The 21,762-nt window shown below is 38.5% G+C and overlaps 3 protein-coding genes and 2 long non-coding RNA genes across 6 annotated transcripts; 3 read left to right on the forward strand and 2 right to left on the reverse strand.

Annotated features, from left to right (window-relative positions):
• The first annotated feature begins 57 nt into the window (after positions 1-57).
• On the forward strand, positions 58-3,353 carry LOC105422630 (F-box only protein 9). 2 transcript variants are annotated; one of them, XM_011632080.3, is made up of 7 exons: positions 58-199; positions 945-1,166; positions 1,242-1,556; positions 1,678-1,841; positions 1,903-2,094; positions 2,217-2,451; positions 2,536-3,353. In XM_011632080.3, the coding sequence occupies exons 1-7, from the start codon at positions 197-199 to the stop codon at positions 2,752-2,754; spliced, it is 1,350 nt and encodes a 449-aa protein (XP_011630382.1). In that variant the 5' UTR covers positions 58-196; the 3' UTR covers positions 2,755-3,353. The 2 variants fall into 2 exon arrangements, with proteins under 2 accessions (XP_011630382.1, XP_011630383.1); XM_011632081.3 differs by having other exon boundaries at positions 948-1,166.
• A 1,506-nt stretch (positions 3,354-4,859) lies between these two features.
• LOC105422629 (progestin and adipoQ receptor family member 4) lies at positions 4,860-8,356 on the reverse strand. Its single transcript, XM_089079455.1, has 5 exons — positions 7,941-8,356; positions 5,949-6,173; positions 5,599-5,702; positions 5,377-5,514; positions 4,860-5,290 (listed from the first exon to the last, which is right to left on the reverse strand). The coding sequence occupies exons 1-5, from the start codon at positions 8,137-8,139 to the stop codon at positions 5,063-5,065; spliced, it is 894 nt and encodes a 297-aa protein (XP_088935581.1). The 5' UTR covers positions 8,140-8,356; the 3' UTR covers positions 4,860-5,062.
• Positions 8,357-8,401: 45 nt separating this feature from the next.
• Positions 8,402-15,535, forward strand: LOC148938160 (uncharacterized). Its single transcript, XM_089079498.1, has 5 exons — positions 8,402-10,017; positions 10,859-10,966; positions 11,193-11,540; positions 13,870-14,000; positions 15,402-15,535. Exons 1-4 carry the CDS (start codon positions 9,871-9,873, stop codon positions 13,978-13,980), a joined length of 714 nt encoding a protein of 237 aa, XP_088935624.1. The 5' UTR covers positions 8,402-9,870; the 3' UTR covers positions 13,981-14,000; positions 15,402-15,535.
• LOC148938161 (uncharacterized) lies at positions 10,675-11,466 on the reverse strand. The gene is made up of 2 exons (XR_016139858.1): positions 11,327-11,466; positions 10,675-11,258 (listed from the first exon to the last, which is right to left on the reverse strand). It is a non-coding gene; the product is annotated as an uncharacterized LOC148938161 (long non-coding RNA).
• Positions 15,536-15,541: 6 nt separating the features above from the next.
• On the forward strand, positions 15,542-19,360 carry LOC148938162 (uncharacterized). Its single transcript, XR_016139855.1, has 2 exons — positions 15,542-16,176; positions 18,587-19,360. It is a non-coding gene; the product is annotated as an uncharacterized LOC148938162 (long non-coding RNA).
• Positions 19,361-21,762: the final 2,402 nt, after the last annotated feature.

The raw sequence follows: 21,762 nt of genomic DNA on the forward strand, positions 1-21,762 counted from the left end.
TGGTAAACGTATGTACAACGCGCATCGCTCGCGCAACGACCTTCGTCCACCTTGACAACGCGAGAAACGCAGAAAGGCGAGAACCATGGCGGCGGTACTATTGGCGAAATTGTGCTTTCGCTGTGTCGTGCGCTTTTCCGACCGAGAGTACATGCGCTGAGGGAGAAAAGCCGACGGGATTGAATAGGAAGAAAAAATGGTACGTGATAACGCAGCTGTCCGTGACTGTCGTCGCGAGGCGGGCGCGTAATCGAGCGCCGGAGTATTCGGCGGCGACCTAACCTCTCATCGGGGACTTGACACTCGTCCTTGCAATATGTTGCGTCATTTCGTCATTGCGATCCCCTCGGAAGATGAATTAATCAAGTTGCACTTTTTACAAGTTTCTTCATTTTATAGCATCCAACGCATCGCTAATTTATAACTTCAATTTTCTTTGCTGTTTATTTTGATAAGGGAACAATCGGTTCGGCCTCCGAGAGAGGCTTATGACGTATGTGGTCATGCTAGATGTGTATTTGTTTTTTCAAAGTTCATTCATTGGTCTATATTAATTTTATGTGTTCTAATATATTTTTATACTTTACAAATTTGTTAAGCATATATGTATTTTATTTTTAATGTTGCATTCAGTTATGTTATTCTCGAAATGGATTAAAATTGTGTTATATTTTTATACGTTATATTTTTTTTAATTTAATTTTTTAATCAATTTTATAAATTAAAGTTTAAGATGAAGAGATCGCTATCAAATTACAAGTCAGTCATATATGGATTGTTGAAATTCATATATGAGGCATTATTCATAACAATATGTTTAATAAACAATTATATTACATTTAAAACATTAGTATTTAGGGAGATCTTGATTATACTTATATTAATAATAAATCAATATTACTCCACATTTTAAAATCTAAATTATTTATTGCTTCATACATTAGCAGAACCACTGCAGTGAGTCTAGCAATGATACGGATGAAGAGGATAATCAAGAGGCGTCTTCCTTGCAAGAAGGAACAAACATTGAGGATACCTTAACGTCTTTCAGGGAACAGTGGCAACGTGAGTTAACAATATCACCAAAGCGTGATGCATCAAAGATATATTCACTAAAACAGCCTAACATTGAGGTCGCAAATGATGAAGCCTCTATCGAAAGCAGGGTACAATAATTACTTGCTCAATATTAGAAAGTTTATATTTTTATACCATTTTTTTAAGAATATTATTTATTTCAGGCGAAGAATCTATTTCTTAAAGGTATCGAGCATGAACAAAGTAGAAAGTTTTATGAGGCGATCCAGTTTTATAAACGCGCAGTACAATTAGTTCCTGATATTGAGGTTCGCTTATACGAATCAACAAAAGCAAAAGCAAGAGATAGATTCGATGCTGACGACTGCTTTGATACATTAGATAATGATAATTTTTCAACTACTAATGACAGTGAAAATCATAATGAAGCTGACGAAGAAGAAACTGATTTATTTTTAAAGTTGTCTAAAATTGTAAACTGCAATCAATGTGTATGTTTCCCAAAATTTGAACAAAGTGTAAGCATTTTATTTTAATCATTTTATAAATCATTTTATACATGACATATTTGCTCAAGGTGTTTAATTCTTTTATGTGTGTTCTAAATTTTATATTCAATATCTTTTTTATATATTTTAGACAACACATATATCTGCATTACCAATGGAGATAGTGCTTTACATTTTAAGATGGGTTGTGTCTTCGGAGCTGGATTTCCGATCATTAGAGATGTTCTCGACAGTATGCCGCGGATTTTATATATCTGCGCGAGACACAGAGATTTGGCGACTAGCATGTGTTAGGTAAATATTGATAATTATTGGCACGATTATTAGTTATTATAATTGGAATTATTTTTGATAGAGTATGGGGTGTAAATTGCGGTACTTGCGAACCGAAATATAAATCGTGGAGGGATATGTATTTGCAGCGGCCTAGATTAAGATACAACGGATGTTACATTAATAAAACAAGTTACATACGCGATGGAGAGAATAATTTTCAAGATCGTTTTTATAGACCATGGCATCTCGTTGAGTATTTCCGGTACCTGAGGTATGTATGAGGAAGTACAATATCTCTATTATTAATATCTGTGAAAAGCTTATACTCTTATTTCGTATTATAGCATCCATAATCTTGTGAAATTCTTTAATATTCTTTTTGCGCGCATTTAGATTTTTTCCTGAAGGAAAAGTTTTAATGCTGACATCAACTGATGAAGCTCAAAGTTGCGTAAATTCCTTACGAAATCGCATACCGCGCAATCCATCGGTACTCGTCGGCCACTTTCGATTACATGATAATTATGTTACACTTGTATTAAAAAGGCAAGAAACTAAGGGAATCAATTTCTACAGACGAAAGAAAAGAGAATCAGTGCACGACAGTGGCGAGCAAACGTTTCACATTGTAAGTGACAAAGATTAAATACATTTGAGACTGAAAATTATAAAAATCAATGATATATTGATATATTTTACATATGTCATTCAGGAATTTGAAATACAGAACCATCATAGAAGAGTGAACTCACAATTAAAATGGATCAGCTATAGTATTTTCACGAAGTATAAAAACGGACAGGAAGCAAAAATTTGTCTAAAGGAACCATCTGTAAGGGAATTCAGGGCATCACCGATTGGCGGCAGATATCCACCTCTTAAATTCAGCAGGGTAAAGAGTTACACTCAGGAGAGTGAAGTTCCATTGTAGTAACGAAGAGATGGCAACAAACAAATTGTATGAATCATGAGAGTACAACTATTGAATATTATTCTTGCAGAAAGGAAAAATAAATTAGTGAGTGTAGTGAATTCTCAATACAAAACCAAAAGTAAAGATAAATATTTAATTATAATTGAATGTGCTTTTCTTTGAATTATATTAAGTACATATATTATACACATATTTTTTTCAAGATTTTTATTTGTCATGTATCACGCGTTATATTTCATAACAGTTTCTATTAGTACATTATACAACCTGCAAATCACAACTATGCTTTGACGAATATTATGTCGATAACATGTCCAATCACATGGAAATGTATAACTTGTTTATAGATCTAATATATAATTATTTAAGCACTAGAGGATATAGTGCCTTATATCATTTCGCAATGAGTTGCTTAAGAATTTAACAAAGTATGTACTGAAAAATGTGATTACAGGTTTTTAATTAATTAATTAATTATTGCTCAGCTATAGTTAAGTTTATAAATGTATTAATTGAATGAAATTATGTATAATAAATTTTTTAAATTATGTATATAATTTTGTATAATTATACATAATAAATTGCAAGCACTGAAATTTATAATGTTATTTATGCAACAAAAATATAACAATGTACACTCATATGTGGTACAAAATACAACACATGTACATTAACCTTTGCGGGAAATGCGAAGTATTCATTCGTATTCTGTATTACTAATAATTACTTTTGCTATCAGATCCTTTGCACAAAATTGTAAATCTAAAATCTTCATCTTTTATTACTGCATCGATTAGCTATATATTTCATAATAATTACTCATCGCTAAATTGAAATTTACATTTCTAATTTTCCTAATTCTGAATGGAAATAGAATTAGTCGATTTTTAGAATAATTTTGTTATGAAAATTCAGCATGAACGATGAATTATTTTAACAACAGTGAAATTGAATCAGTATCCATTGATATATCGAAATAATTTTCTTTTTGGATGTATCATAAAGCATAATATTGATTTAAAGAAATGGTCGTTCAAAAAGATAACTTGATTAAAGTCCACACGGTCTATTCGACGATTTTTAATCCAGATCAAATATAATCTCACCATATTCCCTTATATTATAAGTTTTTGAAATTTTCTGTCAAACATTTCGACGTGATTACAAATATTTATCAATTTCAAAATTTCATAAAAAGAGTAAGATATTTTCTAAATTCTTATATTTTAAATTCTAAAATATTAATTCACTATTAATATATAATTTATATTGTTTTTGTAAAATAATTGTAACTTTTAAATAAATCCGTGTAGACTGCTAAACTTTGGTTTGTAGTATCGCGATGTATTATTACTGTGCTTGTATTGCTTTCCAGATCACCTTTAATACTTTTTCTCTTACTATACGTTAATAAAGTACATACAATTGACTCTAATAAATTCTTAACATTTTTCAATAGACATGTTCTCCAGGTAACCATATAAAGAATAAGCGTGTGATTAGAAGAAGTGATAAATATTCATTTTGCGCGTAAAATTCATATTCTGAATATTTAAATTTTTCACTCTTTTCTCAGAGTGATTCATTTCTTCGATAAATACGATAATACGATATAAAAAATACATAACGATATTAAAACGTTGTAGAAAAAAAATATTAATTCCGTAGAATGCATAATACGCGATCAATTTTGAGATGTTTAATTTATAAATAATGTATTCTTATTAATAAAAACTATATACGTATTTTTAATACAAACATATCAATTTCATCGAAATAATAAAGCGCAAGAAATGAATAACATTTCTCCATGACAATAATACGTCGTCAAAAGCAGATTTTAAAATAAAATATTTATTCTTCTTAAAAAATTAAATAAATTTATTTTAATAAAATAAATTTATTTTTTTCTCACATTATACCCGTCAGTTTCCATCACCATTCCTACTTATACTTTGCTTATTTGTGTGTTTGTAGAGAAACCCTACAAATATACCCCGTTACTCTTCGATATGATAAGTAACCGTATGTACTTTGTACTCGTGATTGTACCTAAACTGTCTCGATTACATAAATTAAATAACTCTGTATTAAACTCTGTGTTTTATATATATATATATATATATATATATATATATATATAAATAATATGTATATATTTTTTTTTTCGATATCCTTAGATTTATCTATTATAGAATTCAGCACTTTCTGGTCTCCAAATGTCGAAGCGCTCGACTAATCGCCAGTTGTTATAGGCTCGGTTTATCACAGACTGCAGCAAGCCGTCGCGTTCTTCATGATTCAATCACAGTTCTTCGCGACCCGAAGGAAGAGGGCTTGTTCTATTGCACGTAGACGGATCGGACATCCAGGCGAGGTCCTTCAAGGTTGCGGTGTGCATGGAGCACACCGCTAGGACGACCATTACATGCATCACGTTATGAGAATTCAGCGCTAAATCCAATCGGCCGGGGATCCACTTCTCTGGAATGCGAAGAGCGCCAATGGTTGCACCTATCACAGCTATGAAATCCTGGAAATTATTTCTGTCTTTAACATCACCGGATTATCTCTAGTCCGGTATCATATTTAATGTCCGGGATCATATTGAAAATGAACCTGTAATATTATATGAGTAAGAGCCTCGGGTGATCCGCCACCAATGCCGAAACACCTCAACACCATGACCAGCATTCTCATTAGGAAAGGAGGGGCGAAACATAAACGTCTTTCCCACGGTGATCTCGCAGTCATCGCCTATGAATCACGTGAACGTTTAAACGTTTCGTTGACACGCAAGTTTGTTCGACTAGAGTAGAACGTAAAGATAGAAAATATCACCTTTAAAAGTCCCCACATACTGAGGGAGCAATAAATAAAAATGCAGCAGTACCAGACGTTATCGGCAAGGCAATGAACAGCAGCTGCCATCATCGGTATAGCTCCTGAAATGAGTCGTGCATGAAATAGGAAAACGTCCATTTGCCATTTACAGAGCTGTTTGTAGACACTCCTTATTTAAAGCTTTCTTCGTTCGAAGTAGAAGTCGAGTATAGCAATCTACAATGTTCACTTGAAATATCAAGAGAGTCATATGCAAAAGAAAATTTCGTAAATTAAAACGAAACTCTAGTCGTATATGTTCTTTCGGCACATTCCGTAAAGCCTCTGTCTACAAATGGATCACACACCGAAACTCTGGCACAGCCATATGCCGATCATGTCGACTTTCAGCAGTGTTCTGTAGAAAACTTCGTCGTAATTCACGTTCATGAAGAGATGATACAGGAAGGATCCAACCCACGGACTAACAGCGCCGATCAAATGGCACCAGGACAGAATTCCCACGAGTGTTCCCTTTGTATTCCATGGGAGTAGATGTGGTACGGTCACCAACATGTACAGGATAGCGAATCCTGTAAACACACACTCATACAGAATGCCTTCGGGCAAATGCATTTTCGGGACAAAGTCCTTTGATGTTATTAAAAACACGGTATCGTGGGATTGCGACCTTTGTAGGAATCCTTCAGTCCTTGACTTTGATTTTTGATGAACTCTGTAATGAACTCTTTTTATATAAAAAACTTTATATTAGAAATTTTTTTTAAAGCTTAGTTTTTAACAAATTTTTCAGTTTTTTATCATTTTCTGCTTCGCGTTTCATGATTGATTAAAAATTGAGAAAAAGGCTGACGGATGTAGAAGAGTTCATAACATTTTTTAATTTAAAAAAAAAATGACTTTAAACGTTATATGTTAATAAGCTCTTTCATGGGTAGCTTTCTCTCTCTCTCTCTTTCTCTCTCTCTCTCTCTCTCTCTCTCTCTCTGACCTACTAAGATTTTATTTCACGCATATGTGCGCCGGTCGATACATGAGATTTATATACAGGATGCTCCACCAGAAACAGAATAGTCGAGTAGCTCTTCTAGATTGGAGAGAAGGAAAAAATACGAGAGTGATTCGTATAACTTTAAGGAACGAGGCAGAGGAAGAATTCTCTCTATTTCCTCCATAAAATGATTACGATTTTTCGAACACGCTTGTATTCCCGCATCGTCGCGGTTTGGTTTATGCATAAAACGAGGGACCATCGCGCGAACGCGCTGCTACCTGCTTCATGTGTGTGTGTGTGTGTGTGTGTGTGTGTAAAGATTGATAAACCGTTTACGAACGTTTAGGATGTATTTGATTGACGTTCGGCACGATTAGAAATTTATTAATGAATCAGCTTTAGCGGAGAAAGGATGTCGTATGGGTTCGCTTTCATCGATCGTTCGTTAGCCTGCAATGCGTCTTCGTTGAGCGCGATGTTTTCACGGAAATTGGCCTTGATAATATCCACCTTTGACTTTAAAGCCCTTAAGGGACTTAATCCACTTTCACAGTTAATCCAATCGCGAGAATGACGAATCTCTTACGATTGTGATGTAACGCGATTTACATTCTTCAGAATACAACTGACCGTCACGAGGAACTAACGGTAACTGTTATCCTGCGATTCAATTTCGTTTACGGAATAAATTCGCCATCGTTTCTTTTATTTTACTTTGTAAAATCGAAATAGCTAACGAAAAATTTAATTTATTTAAATTTATATATTTATTATTAATTCAGATTCAGAATCTATTATAATGTTCTTTGCGACTTTTTCTACCACTTTCTTATTACGTTATGACAGACACGAAGGAGGACTTTTAGATACGAAGGAATTTTGCACGCGTTTATCAACATCAGACTTATCAGCAAATTCAACAGACGAAGTTTCATCTTTGAAGAGAAAATTTCATTTTCGTGATGAATAATTTATCTTTGCGGTCCTTTGACACCTAATTTATGAGCACCGAATTATTATTCTCAGAATTATTTTAGAATCTTTAAGAAGATAAAAATAACTCTGACTCGCAATCAGAATTTTTGTATAACCAGTGCAGCGATGATAAATATGAATTTTTTTTTTCTCCAGCTTTGGTACGCAATCTATCAGCGTAGATAATCGTGAAAGTCGTTTCAGGACTCGTCTTGCGACGCAGGTAGAAATCGGAGGACGGTTTCCTCCTTCCTAAGATTCGACAGTAGCACAGAGAGAAAAAGGAGAGAAAAAAAAAAATGAACAACCCAACGTTTCCCTCGCGATCGTAATCGCGGATTGTGTAACCCGCGAGAGACGGCAGCCTCACCGTGCGTCAGGATGTTGACGGTCTCGTTGTGGATGTAGAAAAGGCTACCGAGGCACTGGCGGATGGTCATGAGCGGCCTGTAGCCGGTGAGGATGTGCGGATTGAATTGGAGGTGCCGCGGCATGTCGCTCCATCGTCGCAGCAGCAGGATCTCAGCCGGCGTCGTCTCCTTCGGGCACGGCGTCGTCTCGGCGAGCATCCTCTCGTCGTCCTGACGCCGCGCTCCGTACGTGTCGGTGTCCTGGTGCGGCGGACCCGACACCGCCCCCGCATGGCGCGGTCGCTCGTCGTCCCGGAGCGGCGTCGTGCAACGGCGAACTCGCGGTGCCCGCTACCTCGGGGAAGAGGGATCGGTCTGGCCGGCGGACGAGGCAGTACGAGGTCGCCTCCGAGAGCCGTGCAGCCGCGAGCCCTCAACGGCGGCGACGTCGCCACTGCACCGTCGTGCGCGCCACCGAGAGCCCCCCCACCTGCCCCCGACCGCCCGCCGCTCGCTCGCTCGCTCGCTCGCTCACCGGCAGCAGCCGTCATCTGCACGCGATTCGGCCTCTCTGACGGTCCCGTCGCCACGGCAACCGCATCGATCCCATCACTCGAACGGTTAGGAGACAACCTCGTCGCGCGTGATCTCGCAGCGTGTCACAGATGCTCCCTATCCCGGGTTGCCTAACTATCGTAATAGGTCATATCTACTTGCTACTTGGATCGGAAACTTCATTACGACAGTTAATACTTCGGAAATTATTCCGCTCTCTCTCTTTCTCTCTCTCTCTCTCTCTCTCTCTCTGTCCCAGTTTTCCTCACTATCTTGTTAATATTTACACAGCTTTATTAATAAAATACAAATTTGTTTCAATGTTTCAAAAGTCATCTTTGGGAACTATATTACAGTTGATATTATCTATTTATTTATTTATTTTGCAACATAACTGGATTTCCATGATTACATAAATAATTAATTAAGGTATAAAAATTATATATTTTTAATGATAATCTTTTAAATTGATAAAATTGATATGATTATGCCTTAAACATTTATTAGAAATTTTCAGCGTGACATTGGTTAGCGTCCAACCCCTGAACGTTCCGTAGATTTTCCACGCGTGACCCATTGACACAATTTCGATGTTCGCTGGATGTTTTTGACTTAATATGCTATGCTGAATATCGTCTTTTCTGCCCACTGCTCAAGTTATACATTATGCAAAATATACATACTATTTCAAGCGTTTATCGACTTGCATCGTTTCGTCCTTGTGATTGAGTCGCATTAAAACTATCGTGCTAAGAATAAAATATTGGAGATAAACTGAAAAATAACTTCGCCATTAACGAAAATTCGTATAAAAGTCGCGATATTTTGTTTCAATAAGAATGGAAATTTATCCTAAAAGAAAAAAGATTTGACAGTTGGTTCATATAAAAAATTGGAATCACATTCTAAGAAAATACTTCATCGAGGAAGAAGAATAATCTCTGAAAATCGTACGCAATCGTCGTGCAACGTTTGTGAATAAGAATATTCTTTTGCGCCAACTTATTTATGTGATGTACCTTCAATGCGCATCTTAATTAATTTGATTACAATCAACCGAATTTGCCGATATAATGATTCTGTAAGTCGATCATGATTTGTTTTCGCATCGAGAGCGACATACGTCAGGGTCACTCAAAATCCGAAAGAGCGACGGGAACGCGACTCAGATCTTCGCCGGCGACTTTTCGCGACTGCTGCCGTCGAGGACACGTTCCGGTCCACAGATGCATTCCGATTTGTAAGCCCATCGTAATCTAGAATAATCTTTCGATCGTAGCGAGAGCGTAGCGCGGCACAACGTCTCGCGTATATGACGGACACATTTCCATTGTTCCACCCTCTCTCACCCTCCCGGCGCATAAAGACCGTTTTAGGACTTGAACGATTCGAGCGATGGATACCAAAATTCCCGACGGGCCACCTGGTGTCGACCTTCACCCGACACCGAAATGTCCGCATGTCGTATTCGGGGCGAGCTCCACCGCGACGGCGCAAGCGCAATCCGACGACGGGGTGCACTATCTACAGCAAGTACTTTTGGTAAGTGTCACGCGTGATTAAGATGTGTGCAAGTACCGCGTTGCGTTCCCTTCTTAGACTGTCTCCGAGGGGTGTTCGCGGCATATCCCATCGTTCGACAAATTGGTTCGATCGTGTCAGTCGTCCGTGTCTCGCTGTGCAGGTAGCCCACGCACGTCTGGTCACCCCTTCTGGGGTCACGACGTCATCTTCGTCAAATTTAACCCCTTAGTGGAGCCTCCTCCACTATCGTCATTATTGAGGGTTTAGAAATTAGCGGCGAGTGAGATCCGCCGAGGATTCAATTAATTGTCCCAGATTGTCAATGTAATTCGATCGATTGCGGTCGTCGTTTTCTACGACGTACGCGCGTGAGCTGCTGCGTACTGGTCAAGTCCACGCGTGTCACGTGGTCTCGTATGCGATCAGTTCGCATTAGGTATCGATGAGGACTAATCTCTTTGTAATTATGTGTTTTCTCTATAAACGCGCCAACAACGAGATCATAGCGTATTCTAAACTATTTTTTGTTTTTCTTAATTTGTTATTGTTGTCTCGCGATACGATTTAACGGCCAGAGAAAGATTCCGATAAATTTGCACGAAAATTAATATATCTCTTCTTGGAGATTTTTGTTTAGAAAATTCATAATCCGTATTCTCAATTCACTTTTAATAAATAAAAAGTAAATTGAGAATACGGATCCGCGTGTCTTTAGAAGCAACTGTCAACTGGACTTGATTGAAGATACGCGGTGTTCTCCACTTGTTGCAAGATGTAAACTTCAATCGCGATGTCCAAAGTGCTCACTGTGCAATATTCTGTCGTCTAATTCTAAGTTTAAACTTTTTATTTGCTGCAGCGCACCTGCGGGGAACTGTGGACGATTCCGGAAAATGCTGTTGCGACAACGACAAATTACTTCTCCCATGATCGGTCAAAGTTCATTTCGCTTGACATGATGACTCAGGTAAAAAAAAAGAAAAGAGTGACCTAATGTAGCAATAAGAGCGCAGCTCTCGCTATCGGTTTTTAATTTTATGAGTGTAATCGCGAGAGCAAAAACGGCGAATTTTTTCATATGAAATGATTTTTTTGCACAACATCGTGCGTTTTGCAATTCTTTCGAATCGCACCGAGTATCGCGCAATCCGTCCGAAGTTGCCATTAAGCGTCTACTTTCGGAATCATTTCAGCATATTCTTCCATCATCCCGCGTACTCGCGCAGCTCCTCGAGTGGCTATTGTTGGCTGTTGCGGGACTGAAAAAAAAGAATGATAACAACGACAGCTCTTGTTCAGACAACACTCGCGGTGTGGTGCCACCTACGAGGGCTGTCCCCATCAGTTATCGGTCTGGTCTCGTTCGTTTCCATGTGTGCCTCGTCGAGGTGTCGTATATGTTTACATGCCCGCGTCTCTCGACGAAACATCCTTCGTTTATTCGCGATTCCTCGCTAAAGTCGACTATGATCTGGCATGTGATAGAGCGTCTGCTGAAGAAAGGCATTATCTGGTTAACTCGGAAATATGTTTGGAGACAGGTACGCAAAATTTCTACGATCGATGTGCAAAACTGTCGGTGTGGATTAAATGTAACATGCGTTTGCTAGAATTTTTAGTCGATGTTATATATATATATACATATATAATATATATGTATAATTATACATACGTATCATTTATTAATAATTATTCTATGCATGTACGTGAATTAGTTATTCCTAAAACTTCCATTGGATGATAATTTAAAAATATGTCTACACGTCCACGTGCATATTTTCTTCAACTTTCAAACATTTTTTGAAGTTTTCTTGTAATCACCACGGATAATCGTATATCGTTGTGACTAACGTTATCTGCAAAAGATAGTGAACGTTATATAATATTCTTTCAATAAAACCATAGTTGGATTATCTATTTTATAGACTCTCGAATCTTTTCAACCTTTTTTGATGATTATTAAAAAGTTGGAGACACTATCAGAATGAAGAAGTAATATAGGAGGTAAAGGTCACGTTTATCAATAACGACTCCTTTACGGAGTCTGCTGAAGTGTCGGAAATTATTCAGAGAAATGTAAATTTTGAGATTAATATGATAAATGTATCGACAATAGAAATTCTATTACGATGTTACATCAATCGAAACATTCCGTAGTACATGATGCGTATAGGTAAAACTTTTCTTTTATCCTCGGAACTTCTAATATTCTGGAGTACTTTGATTTCGTGTACACTCGCCTTGGTTCGTGCGTCATCGACTAATCGCAGGGACGGCCCATCTGTAGGAGTGATTTATTGATAGATACAATCGAAGCATTCATAAACAATAGAATCGAGGAAATATTAAGGAGAATATTATTATTCTCTTATTGTTTGAAGAAATTATTACTAAAAAATTATTCATTTTTTTTAAGGATTAATATTGATCATCAGAACCTGCGAGTTTGTAACATTTTAAAGACAATCTATAATTTTATATTACTTTTATCACGCGCGAAATCTCTTTTTTATTTCATGATGAAATCATCGGAAAACGATTTTTTTTGTAAAGTCTTTCGAACTTCTATGGTCTATTAATAATTTTAGATTTCTGCTTCAGTAAGCTTCGTTTGTAAATTATATGTTATAATTTGTTACGATTTTGTAAACCTTTTATAAATAGATTTATAATCCATGGAGTGTGCGTTGGACACTCGCATCGTCGACATGTGGATATCGTAGGCAATTCAAGTTATTAAATTTTGTACATTCGTATGGAATCCTCCCTGTGGAGGAGCCGGGGATCGATAAAGCCGTCCCTGGCTCGCCGACAGTCGCCGAGTCGAGCCGGAGAGGTCTCGCCAATCGCATTGATCCAAGGTCCCACGTCGTTGTCACACAACACTGTCGTACGTCGCATACTGTCGGTGCTCTTGGACATTCTTGTGTTTAGTAGGTTCAATTCTGGGACCAAGCGAGCCTATTCTGCCTATCCGACGTAAGTCCACAACTCCATAACGTAACCCCGCATCATAGCTCGTGACGTGGCTAACGAACCTACGTGTGATATTCGACTGGGATATGTTTCGTGTTTGCTGCATCGCGCTTCTGGTGCACTCTGTAATTCCAAGATGGCCGGCTTCGAAGGTTCCCCCCTTATGGTGTACCGTCTGTGTCCTCCTCACGCAATATCCCGCACGCTTTTCGCTCGCTTCAAAGCCGCCCGATCGTCGGCCGACGGGCGCGCGCCAGTCGCCGCTTGTCCATAACGTCGTCGCATGTGCGCGATCCATCCACGTACAATTCATTCGCGCCCGCGATCGCCGTTCCCGACGGCGCCCAAGATGCCTCCTCGAGGCGCGATGCGCCATCATCGATCCCCCCAGCAGCGGCGAAGCCACGCGCGCCCACGGCACTAACCCAATTTTTTCGCCCGCATTGTCGCCCGCATTGCCGCACGCCTTCTCACGTCATCATCTTCCCTCTCTCTCGTCATCGCGAACGATGATTTCCGGTCGCGTACGCGTCCGTTTTGGCGGGATCTTCCGGAACGCGCCCGGAACCCGTCGTGAATACGCGCGCGATTCGAGCCTCGACATCTGCAAGGTGTGACGCAATAGAGAAATGCGCAGATCTTTTCAGATAGAAAGAGAGGAGAGGGACGCCGCTCGTCTCGTTATCTCACGCCGATCTCTCCTCGTTTTTTCCATCCATCCTCCCCTCTCCTCTCGTTTTTCTCTCGTCTTCCCCTCTTCCCCCTCTTCACCCGCCCCTCCCCCCCCCTCATCCCCTTCCCCTCTCCTCGTACTCTTTTTCGCGGAGTGGGCTAATCCGTAGCAGCGGATGCCTCTGTGACGCTCTCACGAATGCGACTGCCCACGTTTTGCAGAATTTTTTGAGCCGATGTCCACGTGGTTGTCGAAAAACAGTGTCGTACCGCAAGCGTCATCCTCACGCTCCTGGATATCGTCCGTCTTCGATTTCATTTGGGATCAAGTGAGCCTGTTCCGCCTCTCCAACGTAAGTACACGCAATAATGGCTCCGGCAATAAAAGACTCCGGTTCTCGGCTCCCTTTCTCGACGGCTCCTCTCGTACGGCGTCCGTGCCACGCGTAAACTGCCGCGTATCGTATTTTCCCTATTGCCTTTTGAAACTTTGCGACACCTCTTGCGCCCGCGTACGACTCGCGACTTGTCGATTCGTATCGAGCGTATCCTACCTTCGTATCATGTCGCACCTCATGCTCATAAATCGCAATCACGTGCATGATGAGTTTAGCTCGGTTACACCAACGGCGTGGGATTAACCAATTCACTTTCTAGATTAACAATAACTGTAACATGTAGAGCGTCTCTCTTGGAAATTGTTAATACGCGATTGTTAGAAATATTAAATGTTTTTAAAGAGATTATTCTGTTTCCAGAAAGTTTTCCCCGGAACTTATGGACTTATCCACATTTTACATCTTCTCTATATTGTGTCTTACCTTTGCCTTAAAAAATCTAAATATATATTTTTTTTTTCTATTTCTTTAGATTCTGTTGAAGAAATGATTTAAATTGACTCTTTGCACGGTGTTACAACAATAGTGGTAAAAATTGAGGAAGCAAGAAATGGCATTGAGATCAGAATGGCTCAAAAATGATTTTTAAATTGATTGAGTACATTAAATGTCTAGATTGGAACATTTAAAGATCTTGTTCTAAATTTATTCTATTTTCTTGCCTGTAATATGGGCAGAAAAATGAAAATTGAACAAATTAGCTTAGTAGCACTGTTATCTTTGGACAAGAGAAAAAAAATATCGATCCTTTCTTACTCATGCATAAGCTTCTTATATTTTCTACACTTAAATGGAGCGAACGTAAAGATGCTCTGCGAGAGTATAGAAAGTATCATATAAATAACATGAGAATCTCTGACAAGCGGCAACATTAAAATTACTAGTTTTGCTTGTATTATCGCAATCGTTTCTTTTTTTTATCTCTATCTACACTGCCTGTCCTATACCGTTTCACTTCATGGAGAGACTTTAATGGAAAGCAGGTAGAAATAATCTTGCCGGAATAATCTATTGTATTGATTACCTCTTTGTATAAAGTTGTATAATGTTTTTAAAAGAACGTTAATACATTGTATTTAAATCTGAATCTATATCAGAACTCCATGCAAAAAAAAAAAATAGCAATAAACGTTACGGATGATTTATGTGTAAATAAGTAATCTTATTTATTCTTATTTATACATTTGACGCTTTTTTCTAGGTTAAATTTTTTCTATCTTTAAATATATCCTCTAATTTTCCTCTAATTTTAAATGCGATTGTAAAATGTAGAGTATACTTCAGATAATTTATTGGTAGAACGGTATAATGTTTTTGTACGGGTTTATGAATAAAAGTATTTTCTTTGTGTTACAGATGCCACGAAGCAGGAGGCGTCACCGCTCTCGTAGCCACTCGAGAACACGTTCACATTCTGTAGGTTCCCCACAATACGAGCATAAGCGCAGACGTATTGAGTATGAGAGTCCACAGAGCAAAGGAACTTATAGGTAAGGAACTTATAAGTTGAAGGAAATGTATTCTTCCAGTATCTTTATTGTATGATGCAACACTTTTTTTGTCAATCATTGCATCTGTATAACATAAATTTTCAAAATTATTTTCAAAATAACAATTAAACCATCACTGACATTAAGCCATGAAGATATTTAAGAGATGTTTGTATAACTTTTGAGAATGATAAAAATGATTGATGTAAAATTAAAACAATATAAAAAAATAAATTATCGAGAGGGATTGTTAAAACGAATCTCAGAGGGGAAGAAAGAGAGCGAGAGAATTTTAAATCGTAAGAAACGTGTAAGTAATAATTTTACTTTATAATAAGCTTTTTGAGAACGTATTTAATATTCTGAAATATTACATATGCTTCTTTCTTCCATCGTCTCGTTGTCAAAGAAAGTTGCAAGAAAAAGGGGAGAATACGAGAGAGGGGAACCAGCAGCTACGCTGAGACCAATGCCGCGAACGATCTCTCCCCCTCCGTTCTCACGTCGTGTTCTAACCGGCAATAGAGCTTCTCCATGAAGTCTTCATGGCTGTCAGTCGTGATCCGTGCGTTCGAGCTTCAACAAGTCTCACCCAAAACCTGTTCTCAACCCTCGTTGGGAACGATTCACGAAGATATACCGTGAGTGCCGATGCGAGTGCGAGTGTTGCCGGATGACACTCGTATTTGCCGGAAAATAAATTCACGTTCGGCACGATTCGTGGAGAGATTACGAGTTATTCAGAGTATTTCAATGTAGAATTTTGCATAAAAATTTAGAATTCTATTTTTTGTCGAATTTTAAGGAGGCAACGAATAGTAACGGCGGTTTTTGAATAACTGGAATATCGAATTGTTGTTCGACATTGTCTTCGGATCGATGGTTCTCTCCCTCTGCGCTGCTCGCGGAGGGTACGAGTTTATGTTAGAATTGCCTCGGACGTAAAGAGAAGTCTTGAGAATACAATCAGATCGATTCACTTCCGTTGCGCCAGCTCCGTAGAGTGCAATGAATCACTATGAAACATTTATTTATAGTACCACAATCTGCTGCGTCGCGCGTCTTACACGTCGCATTCGTTTTACTCGTTCAGTGTTATCGCTGTGGATAACAACCCACGAACTATGCAAGACGCGAACTAGAAAAAGCGTGTATAACTGAAAGTGAAGCAACATATTTTCGATTTTTTTTAAGCCGCGCTTTTTTTTTCTCTCTTCTCTCCTTTCCTATTACAGAGTCCGCGCAAGCTAGATGTATAATACCTCATATAATTTATTTATATAAATTCACATTTTTATATATATATATATATATATATATATTTATATATATATTTATATATATATATATATAATGTGATTTTATATATATATATAAATCACATTTTATATATATATATATATATATATATATATATTCACATATTCATATATAGCCATTTCCGTGTGTTCTGTAGACAAAATAAAAATTTTATATTTTTTTTAAATTATGATCGTCACGTCTTTCTTCTCGGGAAATTACTCTTGAAATTTGACACCAATTAGGCTGTCCGAGACACTCTCATGTTCATATTGCGCTTCATTACCCATGCATCTCCGAGTAGCCGCGCGAGCGTGAGTCACGCGGAATGCGGGCACGAATTACCAATTAATTAAAATGCTCTTTATATTTCTCTTCTTTAATTTAAGGCTGCTGCGTTGTGTGAAGACCTGCTTAATGAATGGTGGTAATTTTTTTTTTTTTTCTTTGCATTACTTCCTGATCTTCTAGGTCAGTGACTGAGCGCGATTGAGCCCGGCGATATCCAAGTAAGATCTCAGACGAACGGAGTACCGTTTCCTTTCGCGTTGTAATAAATGATAGTAATTTTGCGAGGCCCGCGCGCGTTTCCTAGCTGAAAAAGTGCTATCGATCGAGCGGAATCGAAGGGATCAAAGGCGCAAGGATAAATCTTGATGCTGAGCACAACAATCTGCGAGCAGGCCGTTTTCGACTTATGGATATCTTTGGCTATACAATGTATTTTTTTTTCTTTTTTTTTTTTGTGTAAACGGCTTTAAAATAAGATGGCAGATACGCGTAGTTACGTCACGATGATTTGTAGCAATAAGACGTATTGAGATTATGATTACGATTGTCGCGAGAACGATTCGAGTTGAAGGCTACGTAAGAGATAAAACGTCTTTAACGCGTTTCCTCCACGCGTCGAATCCGCTACGGTTGCATTGAGCTCCAATCTCCGACGCAGAAAAAGCGCGTCTCTCATGTCAATACCGCGTCCCGTTTATCGCGCGAATAAACGCAAGAATTATCTCGCCCGACATTTTTAAATCCGAGCTCCGAAGAAAGTATCTCTGGTCAAACTTCCGTTAATTGCGCCAATTAGTGGACGCTGTGTATCTCAAACGGATACAATTTGTCCGTACAACGGTAAACAGCAATTGAACGAACGTTTTTTTTTTTTTTTTTTTTTTTTTTTTTCACGCTCGGAGAATTGCTCGATGAAAGAGGAAAGTTGCATTATGCAGAGCATTCTCGCACGCGATCTTCCCATCGATGAGAATCGTTATCGAAAATGAGGAAGCGAACTGACCTGGAAGAGAAACAAGTAATTGGAATTCACTCACACGCCTGGTTCGTAGAAGAAATTATATCTCTCGTAGACGACGGCATTGCGAATCATCACGAGCCGTCGTCGTCGACGTCGGCGTGAACCCAGAATTGAATTAATCGTGATTGATAATCGCGCGTCCCGAGACTGACGTCGCTTCTGCACGATCGCAGCTGTCGGGTCTATTTGTCGGTAATAACAACTGGCAATTTCGATATTTTTCTCGATAATTTCGCCGTTTGTTTTTAATCGCGGAATCATTCGGAGATAACTCGGCTCTCACTTGCAAATCTAGATTTCTCGATTATTTCTTCATTTGATATAATGAAGAAATTACATATTAAAGCCTCGTAATTTCATGGCGTTGCTGATCATTTGAAAATCAGACGTTGAATCCTTGTTAGAGATAAGAGATATATAAAGGAGCTATTTGTCTTCAGTATTCTTCCGCTAGATCGCTCCTTCCACATGTCACGCAAGCTTTGGCAAGATCAAGGTCTTGAGCAGCTCCAACTGGAATAGTCATCGCGTGCAACTAATAGAGTGAAAGAGAAAGGAAGTTTATAAATTGACCTTTACAACTTCTCTGAAGTGACTTCGTCGTTTTTCTCTTTCTATAATCAGCTGATCTCTTCAATTCTTCTCAAACTTTGAATAGGTTTTGCATTTGTACAGTGAAAGTGTCTTCCCATCAGATTTTCCAAAGTGGGAGGAACGCGTTTGAAAGTGATAATTGCGAGTTATTTTTGTTACGTATAAACCGCTAATGATGTTAATATTCCATCATCGCAATTAGGATAATCACACTTACAGCTTTCTAATCGCACTATGGCAAAAGAAACATGAAAGGGAAATAAAAATTATTCTACAATATGTTTTATATATAAAATTTTAGTAACAATACATTATTATTGTGTAAGATTTAAAAAGTTTGAAATCAGACAATTGCTAAAATTTGGAGTAAAAAAGATTCGGAAGACATGGGCACATAGATGTAAAAGTTAATATTCTCAAACTATCTTAGGCTGTGATAAACACACGTATCTAACTATAAATATTCACTTAATAATTAATATTTTTCCATCGTTCTTTAAACAATCAAAATTAAGAGATTGACTTCGAGTATAAATATTTATTATCGGAATATTTGTGAAACCGATTCGCGTAAGAGTCTTTATTTGAATCCAGATTGCAAGACGGATAAAATTTAAAAAGGATGCCTGTCCTGTACGTCGACCTCGCTTCCTGGATGCCAAGGTAAAGTATGAACAACAAACGGGTGTTTCTTTTTAAACGACAAAATATTCATAATTTATATTCATAATTTTCTCAAAAGAGAAAAAAAGAAAAGAAAATATTAAATTACCGCATGATTTCTTGCAGGAAGGAATCAACTTAAAGAAAAAGAAAAGGAGAAATGTGTCTGTAATGTGTAAATATTCGATTATTAAAATTAACATATCGTCTTCCTGGACGGTGTAATTTCATGTATATTGTTTTACTTTACGATATGCTGCTCGCATCGTAACACGGGCGATTATGCACAGAGATAAGGTCGTATCGTTCCTGTAAATTTATAGACCTGCATCCGCGCAAATACGCACAAATACGAAGTATATAACTGTTTTTCGAGAAATATTTTTGCTCCTTTTGTGCAATCCTCCTCGTGATGGAATCTGCCAAGTCGTGGGTGGGTAAAGTTAAGGGTGAAACTGATACCCGATGACGATCCTACCCTATTTAGTTATTACACATCCTTGACGAAACGATGATTTTCGACTTGGACACGCTCCAAGAGATGGACACGGTGACGAGTTTCGCAGATTCTTTTTACTTCCATGAAGCTCCTTCGCTTCTCCGATCGGTTCTCCATTAATCGGAGAAATGGTGAAACGAAGAAAAACAAAATAGCGTCATTATTAAAATGATATTTCTGATTATAAATTTGTGTTTGCTAATCGTCTCGCAACTTAGCATTCGGCAGTGCTTGCTGGAAATCGCTTTCGCGAATGGAAATCTTCGGACGAGCTTCAGCTGCTGGTAAATTCAAGCTAGTTGCTTGACCATGAACCCGTCATACGGTTGATGCCTCTGTAGAGGGGAAAAAAAAATGCGGAACAATAGCCGTCTGGCGTGTCACTCGAAACGATTCATCGAATTCTTTTGCGTGCCTCGACGACTGGTAATCGACTACTAGCGATATTGAAATTGGAACAATAACTTTTTCTACATGTATATCTACTCGATTAACCCGGTTTGATCCCTCTGTGTACGACATTTTTATTGATTGGCGAAATAATTGAAATTCAACGTCGTTGGAGCTCTGCCCGAAGTCCCTCGGCGGCTTCCGTTTCCTTTGTGAATCATCGGAGCAAACGAATTTTTGATTCTTTTCAGTCGCGCTATAGTCAGCCACCCGGCGACAAAAATACCCCATATATTTTTACAAAGCTTCAAGAGAGTAATATTGTATTGATAAACGAGGGATATTTATAACTAGGCGATCCTCGGGCGGTTATCGCTATAATCTTTTTATGAATAATATTGTGTCAATAATTGAAGTGTTTTAATACACTAAAGAAACATTCTCTTATTGAGGGATTAAGTTATCGTGCAACAATATCGAATAAATAAAACCTTGTTATAAAATTAATAAAGAGGCGTCTCATCACTCCCTAAGCGAGCTCGATAGTCTATTTGAAGAAGACGGATTAATTAGGTCATCCCACGTTTATGTACACGATTTAAGAACATGTCACACGTGTGACACAGTGAAACCTTGATTCCCACTTAGTTTCGCTCCAGATCATGTTAAACGTTCAGCTTTTGCACTACATTATCATTCGACACACTTTTAAATTGGCCCCAATTGATTACTGCAAGTATTTATCTTGCGAGAGCAATCTGTTTTTGCGGTATACTTTGAAAAGTCTCCGAGTCTTGGACTGATTCTTAAAGTATACCCGATCTTACTTTTCTCTTTAATGTCCCGTCCATCCGAGTGTCAGAGTAATGAGTCTGAATTGAAAGTTGATTTTTTTCTTTATTTGTATTTCAGCGGGGAACGAGTGCTAAGATCTCGTCAGCATGAACGGGGAACTAGCCAGGAACGTCGATACAAGCGTAGCCATCGTAGATCACCTAGCAGCGGCAGGCAGCATGGACACCGCGATCGTGATCGTGATCGTGCCCACTTGGCACATCCCACGTCGTCTCGTCGTACGCGCGTTCACCGTCACCACGGCTCGTCGTCGCCCAGCCAGGAGCGACACCGCCATCGATCACCGTCCACCAGGAGTCAGGTGAGTCCGAGGGACAACGCATCGGTATTAGCATCGATTATTATCGCCCTCCTGTCCGCGCTACATGTTTTACTGCGTCACGTGACATACGACCGATGATCTACAAACAGTCGATCCAATCATACTTTTAACCCCTGATCTACTGAAGATAAACACAGCGGATGCCTGTCGTACTCTGTCGTACTCTGTCGATGATATTGTTGGAGGAAATCTTGCGGAATGGGTTATATTTGATACACGAAAAATTTGTTTTAAATCTGTTTATATTAAAAAAAAAAAAAAAAGAAGAAGAAGAAGAAGAAGAAGAAGAAGAT

This window comes from Pogonomyrmex barbatus, unplaced genomic scaffold (assembly GCF_055798465.1).
Source record: "Pogonomyrmex barbatus isolate J1 unplaced genomic scaffold, ASM5579846v1 scaffold1, whole genome shotgun sequence".
Lineage (NCBI taxonomy): Eukaryota > Metazoa > Arthropoda > Insecta > Hymenoptera > Formicidae > Pogonomyrmex > Pogonomyrmex barbatus.